The 17,894-nt window shown below is 47.1% G+C and overlaps 6 protein-coding genes across 6 annotated transcripts; 5 read left to right on the top strand and 1 right to left on the bottom strand.

Annotated features, from left to right (window-relative positions):
- Window positions 1-89: 89 nt before the first annotated feature.
- F5147DRAFT_653093 (uncharacterized protein) lies at window positions 90-547 on the bottom strand (the record flags this gene model as incomplete). The annotated part of the gene is made up of 2 exons (XM_041433746.1): window positions 90-120; window positions 249-547. The coding sequence occupies 2 exons, from the start codon at window positions 545-547 to the stop codon at window positions 90-92; spliced, it is 330 nt and encodes a 109-aa protein (XP_041292601.1).
- A 1,451-nt stretch (window positions 548-1,998) lies between these two features.
- On the top strand, window positions 1,999-3,610 carry F5147DRAFT_179871 (uncharacterized protein). The gene is made up of 9 exons (XM_041428421.1): window positions 1,999-2,092; window positions 2,176-2,401; window positions 2,453-2,548; window positions 2,600-2,631; window positions 2,689-2,761; window positions 2,814-2,915; window positions 2,964-3,110; window positions 3,170-3,260; window positions 3,309-3,610. Exons 2-9 carry the CDS (start codon window positions 2,250-2,252, stop codon window positions 3,444-3,446), a joined length of 831 nt encoding a protein of 276 aa, XP_041292600.1. The 5' UTR covers window positions 1,999-2,092; window positions 2,176-2,249; the 3' UTR covers window positions 3,447-3,610.
- An 858-nt stretch (window positions 3,611-4,468) lies between these two features.
- On the top strand, window positions 4,469-5,207 carry F5147DRAFT_696128 (uncharacterized protein). Its single transcript, XM_041437420.1, has 4 exons — window positions 4,469-4,797; window positions 4,819-4,820; window positions 4,863-5,067; window positions 5,182-5,207. Exons 1-3 carry the CDS (start codon window positions 4,611-4,613, stop codon window positions 5,031-5,033), a joined length of 360 nt encoding a protein of 119 aa, XP_041292599.1. The 5' UTR covers window positions 4,469-4,610; the 3' UTR covers window positions 5,034-5,067; window positions 5,182-5,207.
- Window positions 5,208-7,690: 2,483 nt separating this feature from the next.
- On the top strand, window positions 7,691-9,025 carry F5147DRAFT_696122 (uncharacterized protein; the record flags this gene model as incomplete). The annotated part of the gene is made up of 6 exons (XM_041437419.1): window positions 7,691-7,800; window positions 7,849-8,010; window positions 8,066-8,161; window positions 8,206-8,385; window positions 8,440-8,535; window positions 8,587-9,025. Coding segments are annotated over 6 exons (1,041 nt in total), but the record flags the coding sequence as incomplete, so codon positions are not given.
- Window positions 9,026-10,851: 1,826 nt separating this feature from the next.
- On the top strand, window positions 10,852-11,366 carry F5147DRAFT_696116 (uncharacterized protein; the record flags this gene model as incomplete). Its single annotated transcript, XM_041437418.1, has 4 exons — window positions 10,852-10,897; window positions 11,033-11,113; window positions 11,166-11,224; window positions 11,270-11,366. 4 exons carry the CDS (start codon window positions 10,852-10,854, stop codon window positions 11,321-11,323), a joined length of 240 nt encoding a protein of 79 aa, XP_041292597.1. The 3' UTR covers window positions 11,324-11,366.
- Window positions 11,367-16,228: 4,862 nt separating this feature from the next.
- F5147DRAFT_696105 (uncharacterized protein) lies at window positions 16,229-17,628 on the top strand (the record flags this gene model as incomplete). The annotated part of the gene is made up of 6 exons (XM_041437417.1): window positions 16,229-16,338; window positions 16,384-16,545; window positions 16,597-16,689; window positions 16,735-16,902; window positions 16,957-17,055; window positions 17,107-17,628. Coding segments are annotated over 6 exons (1,029 nt in total), but the record flags the coding sequence as incomplete, so codon positions are not given.
- Window positions 17,629-17,894: the final 266 nt, after the last annotated feature.

The raw sequence follows: 17,894 nt of genomic DNA, 5'->3' as shown, positions 1-17,894 counted from the left end.
TTATTGCCCTTCAACCGGTTTGAGATGAAGAAGAATGTTGCTTTAGCAATAGAAGCATTGCGATACTGCGGAACAAGGATCCGAAAACATCAGATGTGAGGCTGCTTCTTACTGGTTGGTCTGGTAAAAGTCATTATTAATTTATACGAGTTCGTCACTGACCATCTTCCAGGTGGCTATGATCTTCGTCTAGAGGATAACATGCGCATGCTGAAATCTCTCATTGAACTGGCACAGGTCTAACTTACAATATCATCACCCCATTGCAGTCCCGCGGAGCAGTACCGTCGGTCCCGAAGATAATTCCGAATGAGCCGGATATATTGTTCTTCTTAAACTTTACCACCACCAAGCGTTCAGCTTTACTGCAGGCTCGATCTACACTCTCATCCCAGCTAACGAACACTTCGGAATTGGACCAGTGGAAGGCATGATATGTGGCCTGCCAATACTTGCTTGCGACAGTGGTGGCCCCACGTCGACCAACCAGCACATCAGAGGACCGGATGGTTCTACTGTCCCCAGCCATCGGTGTGGGCTCAAGCATTGGAGGACATCTGTAATCTCTCAAAGACAGATAGGAAGGTGCTCTTGCAGAGAACTCGGGACCGTGAATAGATGTTTGAAATGGAGGCGATGAAGTCCCTCGATGAAGTATTGAATGAAGTGGTATCTATGGGACCAGTGTCAAGGACGGGGATGTGGCTTGCGATGTTTGCAGTTCTGGGGTTGCTGATGGTTCTAATATTTTGGTATGGATCGTTTTCAGGGTAGCTCTTTGACTGCGAATGGACATGTTCTATTTTACAGTTTATTCGACAGGTCAGGATTTTATCAAAAGTTGCGCGTAATGGCAAAGTTCTTGAACCACGTATACTGTCGCTTGGGAGAGTCATAGAGAGAGTATTGCATTCCTCATTGTAATGATAACTTTGGTGCTTTACGCACACGTTGTAATGGCCTGGAGTTGCACCCGGCGGTAGTGACTTAATTACTTGGCAGTTTGGTTAAATCCACCGGGCGTGAAGGCATCGGGAATTAATTAGGAGCCGGAACCAATAACCTTTTATCTCTTATGTAAGACTCTGCTATATTACCTCCGAGTCGAGCCTCTCGATCATCTGCATCATCCCGGATGTTCTTTACACAAAAGGTCCTCGAGGAAAAGGTCGGCTAAGCACAGTCATTCGTTCACTCTGGGAATTTGGACCTCATTTGCAATCTCGCTTCTTTCAACCCCGTGAAAACCTGAACGTTCGAACCTCCGTCATCGTGTACAGCCGCAGCTTCAACATATACTAATTCAATATTTACTAGCTACGCAGTCATTCGAATCCACCCTATGCGTGCAGTCAGTACCGAGTCGGTGCTTATTCCGTTGCCGATCGCTGTTGGACCCATCATACCACGCAGCATAAGCGTGTGCGTTAATGTACGCTTTCATTAAAATTTGGGTTTTATCTTTGCCAACATGCGGTTGAATTAATCATGTACAGTTTAGCTGTTATACTATCATGGATTCCTGCCGTTATTTCCACCCCACATAGCAGTCCCTATTCAGTTAACGTACGGAAGGTCTGGCTCACGGGCGTTCCAGGAACGAGGCCATACCAGAAGTTTGGCGTGCTTCACACTGCTATCCGAACGTACTGTGGGTTTATCGTCACACACAGGAACATGCGGTGGACTCGGTCCGTAATTCCCCAACCTCATTTTGGGGTCGTTCCATCAATTTTATTGCCGATCAAGGTGTCAGTACTTCACGCACTGTACTCAAAAGATGCTATAGCTACCGCAACACGTTCTTAAGTAAGTGATTAAGTATTTACTACTTGGTGATCACCAGCTACTAAACAGCGGTTCCATCAGCAGGTCTTCTTTGGAGCTCGCTTGTTTTCACCATGCAAGTAAAGCAATCACTGCTTCTCTGGTTCTCCATGGTACGCCTTATTGGTTCCGATGGTTATCATGTAGTAATAGTATGCTCGATTCAAAGGATAGATGAATCTGCCATCATCCACATTCCATTCTATGCATCCTTCCCTTTGTTCACTGATCCAATGATGTCAAACTAATCATTTCTTCGGGCGATGTAAGCGGAAATACTTCTTTGATTACTTGACGACAACAATCTCACGGATATCATGGTTGGTCACTTTTCGTTTGCTGTGGCAGGGCATGGTATAAAGACACAGGAGCCCATTCTATCCCCTAGAACAAACTTGCCTTTCCCATTTCACAACTTGAAGATGTCTGCTTCAACGCCACAAATATCAACATCACTTGGAAATTATAGCTTTACGCATAATCCACCAACCCACCAATGTAACCAACACAATAAAAACATCAACTTCGGCTCTAGTCCTCCGGCAATGGGAAGCAACCAATGCGCATTCCAAATGTATGCCCTCTGTCACCTTTTATTTCTTCACATAATGAACCTCATACACAGGCTGGGTCCAAACGACTCCAGTTCGTCCGCGTCCTCGCAACACATTGCAACCATGTCGGATATGCATGCCATCGCCCCTATGATAGCAAATTCCGAGTTAGTACGCACCCTAGTATCGTCGTGACATAAATATAACAACACGAGTAGCGTTCTCCTATGGATGTCAGATAGTCCACTGAGTAGAAATGATGTTTTGCATGGTTCCTCGCATAACTCATCAATCCCCCACGATCTAGGAGGTGCCAGGTCCAGCGCCTCGAGTCTTCCAGCGATGGGAGGGGTGTACTTGTCTCCACATGCACTCCCAACGTATGCATTTTGTCACTTATTTGCTCATATCCGCCCTCATACTTAAACACAGGCTAGGACCAATCGGCCACACTTCACCCCAGGCCATGTCCTCGCAACGCAGTATGACCGCCTCGGATGCACGTTCCATCATACCTATGATGGCAAACTCTAAGTTATCGCGCTTCTTATCTTCCTTACACAAGTCTAAAAAAACAAACAGTGCTACCTCATGGATACCAGTCAATTTTAGGACTGCTGCCTCAGATGACTGGTCGCAATATCTCCACAATCCAGGAGGTGCCAGGTCGGAGGCCCCAAGTCATCCAGTAATGGGAAGGGTCTACTTGTCTCCACACGCATTCCAAATGTATGCCTTTCGTCATACTTATTTGCTCGTATGTGCCTTCATACTCATATACAGGCCAGAACCAATCGGCCATACTTCACCCGTGTCCTCGCAATGTGGAATGTCCGCCCTGGATATACATTCTGTCGTCCCTATGATGGCAAACCCCAGGTAAGTATGCTCTCCATCTGCCCTACATAAATATAACAACATCAGTAGTACTATCTCGTGGGCACCAGACAATCTCAGGACTGCTGTCTCACATGGCCCCTCGCAAAGTGTGCCATGTGTTCAAGATCTAGGAGGCGTGAACTCCAGTTTTCAGTTCCCTCCGGCCCAGTTGGAACTGTCAATTAACCAGCCATCTCCCCTCCTCTGCCAGTGGGTATGTAGCGATGTACCCTGCGGACATGAAGGAACCTTGGAGGATTTAAAACAGCATTGGCACGACAACCATCTTCCTGGATTCCCAGGTGCGATGATCCAATGCCAATGGAAACACTGCAACTATCACAAGCGAGGTAATCCCTCAATTAATGTCATGTGCCGCTCCTCCGTGTGGCGGCATATATCTGAAGTCCATTTAATGCACCGGAGGAATAACTAGACACCGACTGTGTTTTACTCCAGCCTACCATAACTTGGACTAGTTGCGCGGGTACAACTCGCCTGATTTTTCACTGTACTAAACTAGCCTAATGTCGACAGGACTCGGACATAGTGTACTTATATATGATAGCATTTGATAGGCGAGTACTGTTCTGGGGCTTTGTTCTACTTTCTTTGTAAACTCGTTCAGTGACATGCATGCCTATTTAACTACAATCTGACTGATAGGGTAGGATCGACTATATACAATGATTTTCGTCTAGTTCAATACAATGAGAGTAGCTTCAGGCAGCCATGTTCTGGACAAATATATCAACATTCGGTTCAAATCCCATCTTAGCTCAGCGCATGTCATCAGACATCGATGCTGGAACGGGTACGGACTGCAAGGGAACCAAGGCCAGACCTCTATAGCGGGAGGCTACGACTCTATCTATCGAGAGGAGACTACGACGCGCGAGGACTACAGGAGCCAGGACTCCTGCCACCGCGCCAGGACTTCTGCTACTGCGCCCGGATAGGATGGCAAACAAACTTAGCATTGTGTTCGCCCTTCTACACCGGAAACGTGATGGGAATCTCAAAATGCTTTGGAACTCGTGGAGCTTCTGGTAGGAGACGTTCGAGGTAAGTAATCACCTGTTTTTTATAGTCTGCTCGCGACTTTATTGATGATTACCCCAGGTGGCTATTTTGATGGATGATATGATCGATACCAGCCACATGCTACTCGCTGCTCGGACGTTTCATGAGAGAGGCGCTAAAACGACTTACGTTCTTATTTTGCATGGTGCGTGTCGTGTAGAATGGAATTGCCAATTGCCTGATGACGATCCCTGAAGGACTCTTCGCAGAAGCCCACATGACTTCTTTGAACAGCCTTCTTATAGAGCAGCGTGTGGTAAGTCGTTCATGGCTTTCGTTGTGCTGCTAATGTGCATCGTAGGTCACAAATATCATTACCCAAAACGAGCACAAGGAACAATTTTCGAAGTTGTGACCCTCGCCTCGCCTATCGGTGTAACATTTGGAGCACCTGTCGTCGCATTTGAAGTTTCCTCCGAGAAAATGGCTGCGACACGTTTGCATCTGCTTTCTCTAGCTAGTAGTAAGTTTTCTTCATCACAACCATTCTCAAATACTGATCCCTCGGATGACATGCAGCCCTCGACACAACACATCATCTACGTCTTCCACACAGCTGATCCTATCCCAACGGGCGTCTGCACCAGTGTTGCATTATCTTGTGGCATCACAAGCTATACCATGGAGACACTGCCATTTGGGCAAGGTCATCCGCTACGATACCTTCATTTGCCTCGGGTGGTCTGTTAATATACGAACGCACTCGATTGTTCAAATAATTGATAAGTGAGATTGTGTAATGAACAATACGTGTGCACGACCTCACGGCGCGCACATGGCGTCGACACCATATTGGAAATTGCTCCGTTCTTACAATATGTAGATGATGTTGAGTGAGGATTGGACTCAGGAAGGGCAGGACGGTGCCTGAGGCGAAGGCAGATTATGAGGATTGTGCTGTAAGTCTGTTTAAATTGTTGCTTTACCGCTAGCGTTAATTGGGGAAACCTGGATTGCTTCAGCTGCGAGTTTGGGACCTTGAGGGGCCAGAGTTACTCTATGGGTGATGGAAACTATGACACGAGAGAAACTATCTATGACAAACGACTAATTTACTTGGGCTTGAACAACTGGTGTCGGTGAAAGGCCGTCCCAAGATATGCGAAGTTATCATTTCAAATACAGTCTGTCCTGCCGGATCCAATCAGATGATGGTAAATGGATTGTCTAGAGCGCTGCATTCACCGGAAATCAGGGATCCAGAGAATATAAACCATAAATCCCGTACGCAAAACCGACTGACTAAGAAAAATACTATTTACCATGGAGATAGAGTATAAGTAAATCAAAGCAAAAATATCTCACCGTCCCTGGCCTGGTGGCCGAAGGACATACAAACAGCACCAAAAACGAAACGAAATATTGCCCTATACCTTAACAGGCTAGTGCACTGTACTTTCCTGTTCGCCAGGGGGGACGACTTCGCCAGTCGTGCGAAGAGTTTTCTCACGTACCGTGTTTCATTCTAGCGGCATGTGTGCGTAAAAATGATCTGAGACGATTAAATACCTAGTGGTCAGTTGGGTCACGACTCGACTAAATTATTAGGTGAACTATGCGACAGACCTTCCAAGCCACTTGTTCTAGATAAGGAACTCCACCGCGCTATGCAACGCTCGTGCTGTGGTCTTGGACCGGGAGGTGATGCTCCCTATGTAGATGTCAAAACACAAATAGGCCAGTAGAGATGATCGCTACGCACAAAAATACCAATCTCTGGTATCACATCAAAAGACCCTGGTCATTGATGCGTGATATCGGGCTGAGCTAGACGTAAGGTGTCAGATTGAATACTAGATTGAATGGAGAAGTTCCGTGGCATTAGGTGATGCAGCGAGGGCTATGAGTAACCGGTATAGAATGTCAGATCAACACAGCATGACGTTTGCACCATCATAGCATCCGAAGCCGGCGGTATCTTCGTGCTTAAAGTTATTTTATACATCTTGAATTTGATATTTGGCCATCCACGCCCGCAGTGCGGCAGTGTCGACGCCCGCAGAAAGGAAATAAGTTCTAGCGACTCCGAGCCTCCCGTCGGAAGGCTCGAGCAAATATCCGACGAATCGGCGATGACAATCAGCGTAATGTGAGTAGACGAAATAGTAACGATTGGGAGAGACTTCACCGAGTTGATTCGTTTTGTGCGTGAGAAATTCTAACTTTGCCAGGCCGAGCGCAAGTTAGGCACGGGTCTAGACCGAGCACAACATAATCTGGAAAGAGCCGAAAATCGAGGATCAAGCTAAGATCAAGCCATCAATCGGTGCGTGATTCGCAAATGCGGATGAGCGTGGCAGAGAAGAAGAGAATGCAGAGCACACCTTCAGTAAAGGATCTTCACGGGACCTGCCATGTTTTACGTGTCCTTGGAGTCAACGCTCACAGCAAGCTCGTGATCCGTTTGAAACAGCCCTGGCAGGGTTACGCCGAGTCTGCGACCAGACAACTTCAAGGTTTGATGAAGGAACTCATCGGGGGCCTCGAAATGTGGGATCATGTCGTGGTGGATCAATCGAGCGCCCTAGACGCGCAGGCGCAGCAGGCCAGGGTTTCAGGCCTCAGGCCTCCGAGTCAGGCGTGGGACATCATTGTCTTCATCATGAAGCGCTAAACTTGAAATCTGTATGCAAATATTTTATATGCTACTACATATTTTCATCTTTCTGCCAGTTCCGAGTCACTGATGGCATCTGCCGTTATTTCCAGGTCATACGACAGTCGCCATCTGAACATATCACAGGGCTTGGTTCTTGGTTCACGAGAGTCCCAAGAACGAGGCTCTGGCAGAAATTTGGCCTACATAAGCCTCCATACTGTCCGAATGTACAGAGGACTTGGTATTACCATCCACAAGAACATGTCATGGACGTGAAACGTCAATACTATCTTAAAATTGGCGCAATTCCAGGCTCGCTTGTTTCTACCATGCAAGTAAAGTTTATCCCTGCCTCTCTGCTTCGTCATACTGGTTTCGGCAGTAACGATATGGTCGATTCCCAAAACAAACACTGGATGGATCCATACTATGCCATTCTAAGCATTTTTGTAGGCCGCGGAAAATCACACTCTTACCGTCTTGCCGGACACCTTTCTTTTGCTGCGGTGAGGCATGGTATAAAGATACAGGAGAACCTCGTTCCCTCCCCTAGAAGGATGTCTGCTTCAACACCGCAAAGATTAACAACACTTGGAAATTCTAGCATTGCGCATAATCCACCAACCTCTCACAGTAACCCGCACAATAAAGATGCCAGCTTCGGCCCTAGTCCTCCGATGATGGGAAGCAGCAAATGTGCACTCCAAATGTATGCCCTTCGTTACCATTTGCTTTTCACATATTGAGCCTTGTACACAGGCTAGGTCCAAACGACCATAGTTCATCTGTGTCCTCACAACACATTGCAACCACATGGGATATTATACATGCCGTTGTCCCTATGATGGAAAATTCCAAGTTAGTACGCTCCCTAGTATTGTCATTACATAAATATAACTTGAGTAGCGTTTTCCTATGGACGTCAGATAGTCCACCGAGTAGAAATGTTATCTTGCATGGTTCCCCGCATAATTCACCAATCCCCCACGATCTAGAAGGTGCGGGTTCCAGAACCTCCAGTCATCCAGCGACGGAAAGGGTTTATTTATCTCCATGTTCATTCTCAATGTATGTCTTTCATCACTTATTTTCTCATAATCGCCCTCATACTACTCAAACACAGGCCAGGACCGATCGGCCACACTTTGGACATGCCCTCGCAATACAGTATGGCCACCTCGGATACAGGTTCCGTTGTCCATATCATGGAAAATCCCAAGTAATTGCATTACTTTCTCCCTCGCATAAGTCTAACAACACGAGTAGTACTGCCTCGTGGGCACCAAACAATCTCATGACTGCTGCCATGACTGCTGCCTCATACGACTGGTCCGGCGAGTCGCAACGTATGCCATATCTCCACGAACTAGGAGGTGCCAGGTCTGGGGCTCCTAGTCATCCAGCAATTGGAAGTGACTACTCGTCTCCACAAGCATTGCAAATGTATGCCCTTTGTCACACTTATTTGCTCGTATGCACCCTCATACTCATACACAGGCCGGAACCGATCCGCCACACTTCGCCCGTATACTCGCAATGCGGGATGCCCACCTCGGATACACTTTCTGTCGTCCCTATGATGGCAAACCCCAAGTTAGTACGCTCCCAAGTATCTACCTTACGTGAATCTGACAACATGAGTAGCGCTGTCTCGTGGACAGCAGACAATCTCAGGACAACTGTCTCACGTGGCCCCTCGCAAAGCGTGTCATGTGTTCATGATTTAGGAGGCGCGAACTTCGGTTTTCAGCTCCCCTCAAGTCTGGCCCAGTCGGAACTGCCGAGAAACCAGCCATCTCCCCTCATCTGCCGATGGGTACATGATAACGCACCCTGCGGATATGAAGGAACCTTGGAGGATTTAAAACAGCATTGGTATGATGACCATCTTCCTGGATTCCGAGGTGCGATGATCCGATGCCAATGGGAACGCTGCAATTATCATAGGCAGCGAGGTGATCGTTCAATGAATGTCATGCGCCGCTCTTCCGTGTGGCGGCATATATCTGAAGTCCATTTAATGTATCGGAGGAATAACTAGATACCATCTGTGTTTTACTCTAGCCTGCCATGACTTGATCAAGCCCGGGTACAACTTACCTGATTTTTCTACAATGAAATCACTGTACTAATTATACTAATATATGATGAGTACACCTTCAACAGGTGGATTGCAACAGACAATCCATACCTATACATGACCTGGTATTCCATCCTCACATTTCGCTAATGCATAGGTATAACTGGTTCGAAACAATAAAACTAGATTTCATTTTGTCATGCGAATATATATACATGACGGTAACATGGTTTGTGCCCTAGAAATAGTCCACTCCTTCTCCTTCTCCTGCCCTCGTCATTCGATCTTCATGGCATGCTCCTCATCCGTTATTTTATGACAGCTAGTGCACGGTAGCCGTTGTGTTTCTGTGCCAGTTCAAAATAATTTGAGTGAGTCATTGTGTAAGTAGTGAGAACGAGGAAACATTTGCTTAATTGAAAGCAGATAATTTGCTCCGGGCGCAAGCCCCGATAGCGACCTCTACCTGTGCAAAGCGAGCCGAGGTGAGCTGCGATTCCTATACTAGTAGGGACAGATGCAACGCAGTAAAGTGAACCTCAGATTCCCAACTCGTAGGAGCTGCAAAGCGATGCATAGAGGTGAGGCTAGATGAGAAGACAGTTAGTAACAAGAGCAGTAAGTAAGAGCGTCCGCATGAGCATAAGTGCGGACATCTATGGGATATATATCACCAAGAGCCTGGATAGTTCTAGCCACGGTACCGTACTTGTAGGATCGACGGACACTGCCTAGCCGTACACGATTCTTCGAATTCTGTTTCCGAGATCGTCAAGCCTCGATCTGCGGTCGATCCTGCCACCGTGCTTCTGTTCTGCCGCGGCGATCCATCTTTGATATGAATTCTCGTTAGACGAACGATTTATTGAATGTGCATAGAAGCCCTCACCTCCGGTCGTCGTATATGAAGTTGCATCCACAGATGGTTGTACACGGTATTTGGCACCACCTTGTTCTGCGTTCGTTGACGAAAGTCAAGAGTGTATCTCCACACCATGCGCAAAACTTTGGGTCTGTTGTGAAATCCAGTGCGGTCCTGGAGAGTCAGTCACTGCTGAACCGATTATGACGTGGGTATCGCATGACCGTCCTCGACGGAAGCTGCTGTTCTAAACGGCATTAAGTATTAGGCAAAACAATTTTGAACATTGACCAAATTCGTTGTAGAGACGCTCGAGGTTGGAAACAAACTTAATTATAAGGTTGTTGTTCCATTTGTATTTGGTGTCTAGTTCAGTTACCGATCCAGGTATTACTAATCAGACAACTTTCGCCGCGAGAAACTCAATGCATCGCTGTAAAATTAGAGTGGCTGTACACTAAGGTTTTGTAGCTTATGTAAATTCAAGTGAACGCACACCTCTTGAGACTTCACCATCATCTGGTCGACAAGGTGTAGCGATGAGTGAATGGCAACTTGATAGAATTCCTGATCCTTATATCCGCATGCAAAACCGCTTTCGCCCGACATGTCATGGCTATGATTCCCTGTTTCCCGTCTGCCCGCATGGACAAAAAGGATGAGCCTAGAGCACCAATAACAACAAAACTGCTGGCAAACATGCTTGTTAGGCTTTAGCGCGGGATGCGATTACGTCATCACCGGCACCATGGATCTGCACGCCAGCCAAACGCAAGGATTTTTGACATTCCAGTAGACAACCTTTTCTCAGAGCCTTTGATGGTATCGTACATCAAGAGGCACATCGATGAGTGGCAAAATGGTATTGCCGTCAGTCCAGATGCCGGTGGAGTCGAGAGGTCCGTGTCATTTTGTTTTTGGGGATTGACGCCAGTTTCACTGCTCAGCTGCGGATAGGATCACTGCAATGGCAGACAAACTCAGCATTGAATTCGCCCTTATACACCGGAAATGTGATGGGAATCTCAAAATGCTTCGGAGCTCATGGAGTTTCTGGTAGGAGATGTTCGAGGTAAGGAGTCTTATAGTCCGCCCGCGACTTTCTTGACGATTACCCCAGGTGGTTATTTTGGTGGATGATATGATAGATACTAACCACATGCTCATACTCGCTGCTCGGACGTTTCATGAGAAAGGCGCCAAAACGACTCGCGTTCTTATTTCGCATGGTGCGTATCATGTAGAATGGAATTGCCAATCGCCTGATGACGATCCCTGAAGGACTCTTCGCAGAAGTCCACATGGCTTCTTTGAACAGCCTTCTTATAGAGCAGCGTGTGGTAAGTTGTTCATGATTTTCGTTGTGCTGCTAATGTGCATTGTAGGTCACAAATACCATTCCCCAAAACGAGCACAAGGAACAATTTTCGAAGTTGTGACCCTCGCCTCGCTTATCGGCGTAACATTTGGAGCACCTGTCGTCGCATTCGAAGCATCCTCCGATAAATTGGCTGCGACGCGTTTGTATCTGCTTTCTCCAGTCAGTTTAAGTCTTCTTTATCACAATCGTTCTCAAATACTGATCCCTTGGATGACATGCAGCCCTCGACACAACACATCACCCACGTCTTCCGCACAATTGATCCTATCCCAGCGGACATCTGTACCAGTGTTGCCTTGTCTTGTGGCATCATAGGCTATACCATGGAGACACTGCCATCTGTGCAAGGTCATCCGCTACGATACCTTCACTCACCTTGGGTGGTCTGTTGATATACGGACGCACTCAACTGTTCAAATCGGATGACTGAACTCAGGAAGGGCAGGACGGACACTTCGATAGAGACCGTAGATTATAGTAAGACTTATCAGCAGGTGACTTGAATCATACGGCATGCAACCACCATCTTCAATGCAGATTGCTGAGGGTCTGAGACATTCATTAAATAATTTGATTGCAAATCGTTCACATCCGAGCCGCGAAGTTATCATTTCAAATGAAGTCACATGTCGTGCCGGCGCTGTATTCAACAGAAATAAGGGGTCCAATATATTTCATACACAAAACCAAGTGACTAATTAGACGTGATTGTGCAACCCAAACCCGTCGCGACGAAGACATAAGTAGAAACAAGAACAAAATAGTATCTACCAGCACAAGGAGATAGATGATAAACCAAGGCGAAACGTCCCCGGCGGAGGACATGCAAGCAACACGCAACCAAAAACGAAACAAGACATTGTCTTTTACCCTAACAGGCTGGTGCACTGCACTTTCCTGTTCGCCAGGGGGACGACTTTGACGGAGTTTTCTCACCGCGTACCGTGCCCGGCATATGTGCATAAAAATAATCTCAAACGATTAGACGCATAGTAGTAAGCTGTGTCACGACTCAACTAAATTATCAGGTGAACTATAATACAGACCTTCTCAGCGACTTGGCCAACAGTTCTGAATAAGGAACTTCACGGCGCTATGTGTCGCATCAAAAGACCCTGGTACTAGTTGATGCGTGCTATCGGGCTAAGCTAGACGTATTCGTGTGTTGTTACCGGCAAGATGAATACTTGCGTTAGTCTGTCGCCAACCCTTATTTAGCACACTGAGAGAGGACCATCGAGATGTTACGTACATCGAGTAGCAAGTGACCAGCTGTAGACGTTCCCACTGACGGTTCTAGCTCGTTGTCCGTAACCTGGTGAACATGAGTGTGTCAATGATCGCCTTGGAGGATATTTTAATTTAGAGACTTACATTGATATCTCCAAACAGCGCCCGAAGATCCCAGATATACAGATTCTTGTCGATACCATTAGTGGCGAGCGCTCCCACCTTTCGAGCAGGTAATGGTCATCGTTGAGGTTCACTCTAGCGTCTCATTTGCATGATGAAGAAAACAGATAGTTAAACTTGAATGGTGGGGACTACGACATAGTGTGTACAAGTTTAAGGGTAGATGTCTGAAGAGAGATTACGGGCGAAGGCGCGCAGCGCCTCCCGGCTCCGAAGGGACTTTGTCCTGGGGGACAAAAGGTGAGCTGCGAGGGCAGGTGGGCCGCCTCGCTGCATATGGTTGGTTGTCCTTTCAGGGCCAAGAGTGTTTGGGGGCGCCAGCGAGGCGCTGGAATCGTGCGGAAGCGTGATGAGAAGGGAGAGGAGCGTGGGGAAAAGAAAACGCTGTGTCAACGAAGTGCACGGGGTGAACTGTTCGTCATGGTGAAGAAGCAAGATGCGCAAAAGCTCCGCTTGCCGCTCGCTCAAAGACTTAGCTCTATTGCCTCCGGTCGTGCCTCGCTACGTACATAGACTACTGCCACGGATGAACTCTGCAGGTAGAAAAAGTTGAGAGACAAATACAATTGGACCTTGTGCGCAACACCTAACGTAGTTTCCTGACCAGTGGCCCGAGTTACACAGCAGCAGCCTAGCTGTGTACTACAAGAGGGGCTGATTTGACTTGTCCAAGTTGCGTGCGCTGCTGCCCCAATTCATCACAACTACTGGCAGTGCCGCAGAACAGTGTCCATGTCAGGCTGTGCTTCGAGGGAAAATGCCATACAGCACCCACCAGCAAATTCAAATCAACTATTTTTGTTTCTTGTCCATCCTGCCACGTGCTCCTAGTACATATAGAGAAATAATATTTCAGAAATGATTAGAAGCAAATTTAGGATTGCCTTAGCGAATGGAAACATAGAACGTGACAGTATGTAAAAACTCGGAGACAAGTTAGAACCAGCTCCGATTCAGCCGCGGCCTTGAATGTTGTAGTTTGTAAGTGGCTCTAGCCTCTAGGAACGATTGACCCCACCTTGCCCCATGAGGTTTTTCTCGATAACTTGTTCGTGGGGCGAATAAACACCATTTGATGCAGCGAGGGTAATAGCTGAGCTTATGTAATCATGAACGCTTAATTATTTCATAACGCGCAGCAACACAGCATTGTGCACCCGCGGCGGTATCTCGTGCTTAAAGTTATTTGACACTGTACAAAAATCGTGAACAAGGTTCCTGTTGATGAAGCTCCGCCACATTCTATGTGATTGATGGTGACCCTACCCGTGCAAGACAAGTGATATTCGCATAAATATACCCCCCCGGCGAAAATGACTGAGAATTTGGAAATCCGACAGAATTCACTGCAGAAAAAGTCAGTAGCAAATCTTTCGTCGACACCGAACTCAGAAATGAACGGTAGATTATCGTAGCAGCGCGAGAGCCGCAACTGGCCTATCAAAGGACCAGTTTGTATACATACTGCCGTTCCTGGGGACAACTATCGAGAACGCGGGGTTGTATGCTCGTGAGCTTGTTCACAAACATATTGCCAGGCTGCAATGAAAGTCACGAGAAAAGAGAGAGAGTACCAACACACCGAAGCAGCAGGAAAAACCGGGGGACGAAAGGGAGACGAGTAGAAGGGCGGAAGGGGAGCATTGAAGTGAGTGAGCAAGTGTGGTCTTTGACAAACCATGTGAGATTGCAGACTGAGAGAAAGTAAATAAGTTCTAGCGGACTTTTTCTCTACTCCGAGGCGTCATAAAGAGCAGATATCCGGCGAATCGGCGATGATAATCAGCCAAATATTAAATACTAGCTTGATTTTCAGATCAACCAAAAGGCATTGCATTCGACCTTTGTATTATTGCGTGGTTAGAGGTGGAGTTGAAAGAATTAATATTCATACTAGAACTGCTGCAGCAACTAATTTTGATAGTGATATGAGTAGACGAAGTAGTAAGACTACGATTGGGAGAGGAGAAATAAGAGACTTCACCAAGTGTTGATTCATTTTGTGTGTGAGAAGGTCTGTCAGACTTTGCCAGATCAAGCGCAAGGCAGGGAGCACAAGATGATCTGGAAAAAGCCGAGATTTGAGGATCAAATCGATCAAGCTTGCAGATCTCCGATCAACGTTAACGTTAACAGGTGCGTGATTCGCAAATGCGGATAAGCGCAGAGAAGAGAGGAATGCATTATGCGAAGGACACATCTGCCAAGTTTTACGTGTCCGAGTCAACGCCGAGTCAACGCTCGTGGCAAGCTCGTGATGCGCCGATGCAGTCGCTTTCAATGACGAATCGCGGTCAAACAATAATGTACTCTTCCCTAGTACTTATGCCTCCCCTCCACCTGTGAACTTGAACTTCCTCGGGAACCCTGGGGCTCGGCGGGCAGACGAGACGCATCACAACAAAAAAGCGAGTGTTAGAAGGACATAGGGAGCTGATGACAGGCTGCGACCAGGCAACCTCCGGTTTTGATGAAACCTGAGCTCATCGATGCCATCAGGGGCCTCGAAACGTGGGATCATGTCGTAAATCGAGCGCCAGCCTGAGGCTCTATAGATCTAGGGTTTCAGGCGTGGGACTTTATCTTCTTGAAGCGCTGGACCAACGCTGGACTTTGAAATTTGAAAGCTGTATACAATGATGAAGCTAATTCCGAGTCGCCATATGTTGATATCAAACATTGTGATTATATTTTATATGCTATTACATATATGTTCCTTTCATCTTTCTGCTACTAGTTCCGAGTCAACTGATGGGCATTTCTAGGTCGTGCCACAATCCCCATTTGAACGTACCAAACAAGAGTTCCAAGAACGAGCTCGAGGCTCTGGCAGAAGTTTGGCCTGCATAACCCTGCATACCGGTACTGTCCGAATGTACTGAGGGCTTGAAAGTTAGTATAACCATCCACAGGAACATGCCATGGACGTGAAACTTCAAGACAATTGGCGCAATTCCCCAATCTCAATTTGGGGTCATTCCATCGATTCCGAGTCGATCGTCAATCAAGGTGTCAGTATTTTGGTCACTGTATTCGGGCCGTACATAGTGGCGATGCAACGCAACACTAGCTACTGAACAGCAGTCTTGTTTGGAGCTCGCTTGTTTTCATCGCGCGAGTAAAGTTTATCCCTGCCTCTCTGGTCCGCTGTGCTGCAGTAACGGCCCGGGTATGCAGTTGCAGTAACGGTATGGTTGATTTTCAAAAACATCACATGTATCCATATATTTTAAGCATTCTTTGTAGGCCACGGAAAATCACTTCATGATAACACTCTTACGCTTGCTGGACACCTTTCTTTTGCTGTGGCGGGGCATGGTATAAAGACACAGGAGAACCTCGTTCCATCCCTTAGAACAATGTCTACTTCAACACCGCAAAGAACAACAACACTTGGCAATTATAGCTTTGCGTACAATCCACCAACCCCTCACAGTAACCAGCACGATACAGATCCCAGCTTCGGCTCTAGTTCTCCGGTGATGGGAGGCAGCAACTATGCATCCCAAATGTATGCCCTTCGTTACCATTTGCTTTTCACATATTGAGCGTTGTACACAGGCTAGATCCAAACGATCACAGTTCATCCGCGTCCTCGCAACACATTGCAACCACGTCGGATAGTATGTATGCCGTCGTCCCCATGATGGCAGATACCAAGTTAGTACGCTCCCTAGTATTGTCATTACATAAATATAATTCGAGTAGCGTCCTATGGATGTCAGATAGTCCATCGAGCAGAAATGCTATCTTATATGGTTCCCCGTATAATTCACCAACCCCCCACGATCTAGGAGGTGCCGGGTCCAGAACCTCCAGTCATCCAGCGACGGGAGGGGTCTACTTATCTCCACATTCATTCCCAATGTATGCCTTTCATCACTTATGCCCTCATAATCGCCCTCATACTCAACACAGACCAGGACCGATCGGCCACACTTTGCCCATGTCCTCACAATGGAATATGACCTCAGATACGCATTCCGTTGTCCCTATGATGGAAAATCCCAAGTAATTGCACTCTTTTTCTTCCTCACAAAAGTCTAACAATACCAGTAGTGCTGCCTCATGGGCACCAAACAATCTGAGGGCCGCTGCCTCGTATGACTGGTTCGGCGAGTTGCAATGCGTGCCATATCTCCACGAACTAGGAGGTGCTAGGTCTGGGGCCCCTAGTCATCCAGCAATTGGAAGTGACTACTCGTTTCCACAAGCATTGCCAACGTATGCCCTTCGTCACACTTATTTGCTCGTATACGCCCTCATACTCATACACAGGCCGGGACCGATTGGCTACACTTTGCCCGAGTCCTCGCAATGCGGCGGGATGACCGCCTCGGACATACATTCTGTCGTTCATATGACGACAAACTCCAAGTAAGTACGCTCCCGAGTATCTACCTTACGTGAATCTGACAACACGAGTAGCGCTGTCTCGCGGACACCAAACAATCTCAGGTCCATTGTCTCACGTGGCCCCTCACAAAGCATGTCATGTGTCCATGATTTAGGAGGCGTGAACTCCGGGTTTCGGCTCCCTCCAAGTCCGGCCCAGTCGGAACTGCCGATCAACCAGCCATCTCTCCTCATCTGCCGGTGGGTACATAACAACGCACCCTGCGGATATGACGGAACCTTGGAGGATTTAAAACAGCATTGGTATGATTATCATCTTCCTGGATTTCGAGGTGCGATGATCCGATGCCAATGGGAACGCTGCAATTATCATAGGCAGCGAGGTGATCGTTCAATGAATGTCATGCGCCGCTCTTCCGTGTGGCGACATATATCTGAAATCCATTTAATGCATCGGAGGAATAGCTAGACGCCAACTGTGTTTTACTCTAGCCTACCATGACTTGATCAAGTTGCCCGGATACAACTCGCCTGATTTTTCTATAATGGAATCACTGTATTAGTTATACCAATATATGATGGGCACACCTTCAACAGGCGGATTGTGACGGATACTCCATACCTATACATGGCCTGGTATTCCATCCTTACATCTCACTGCTGCACAGGTAGAACTGGTTCGAAACGATGAAACTAGATTTCATTTTGTCATGCGAATATATAGACATGACGGTAACGTGGTTTGTGCGCTAGAATTAGTCCGCTCGCTCACGTCCTTCTCCTGTCCTCGTCATTCGATCTTCATGGCATGCCCCTCATCCGTCATTTTATGACAGCTAGTGCATGGTAGCCATCGTCTT

The sequence above is a fragment of the Suillus discolor genome (genome assembly GCF_016758755.1).
Source record: "Suillus discolor strain FC423 chromosome Unknown F5147scaffold_29, whole genome shotgun sequence".
NCBI classification, from domain to species: domain Eukaryota; kingdom Fungi; phylum Basidiomycota; class Agaricomycetes; order Boletales; family Suillaceae; genus Suillus; species Suillus discolor.
Note: the sequence above shows the minus strand (reverse complement) of the source record. Positions and strands in the feature narration are given on the sequence as shown.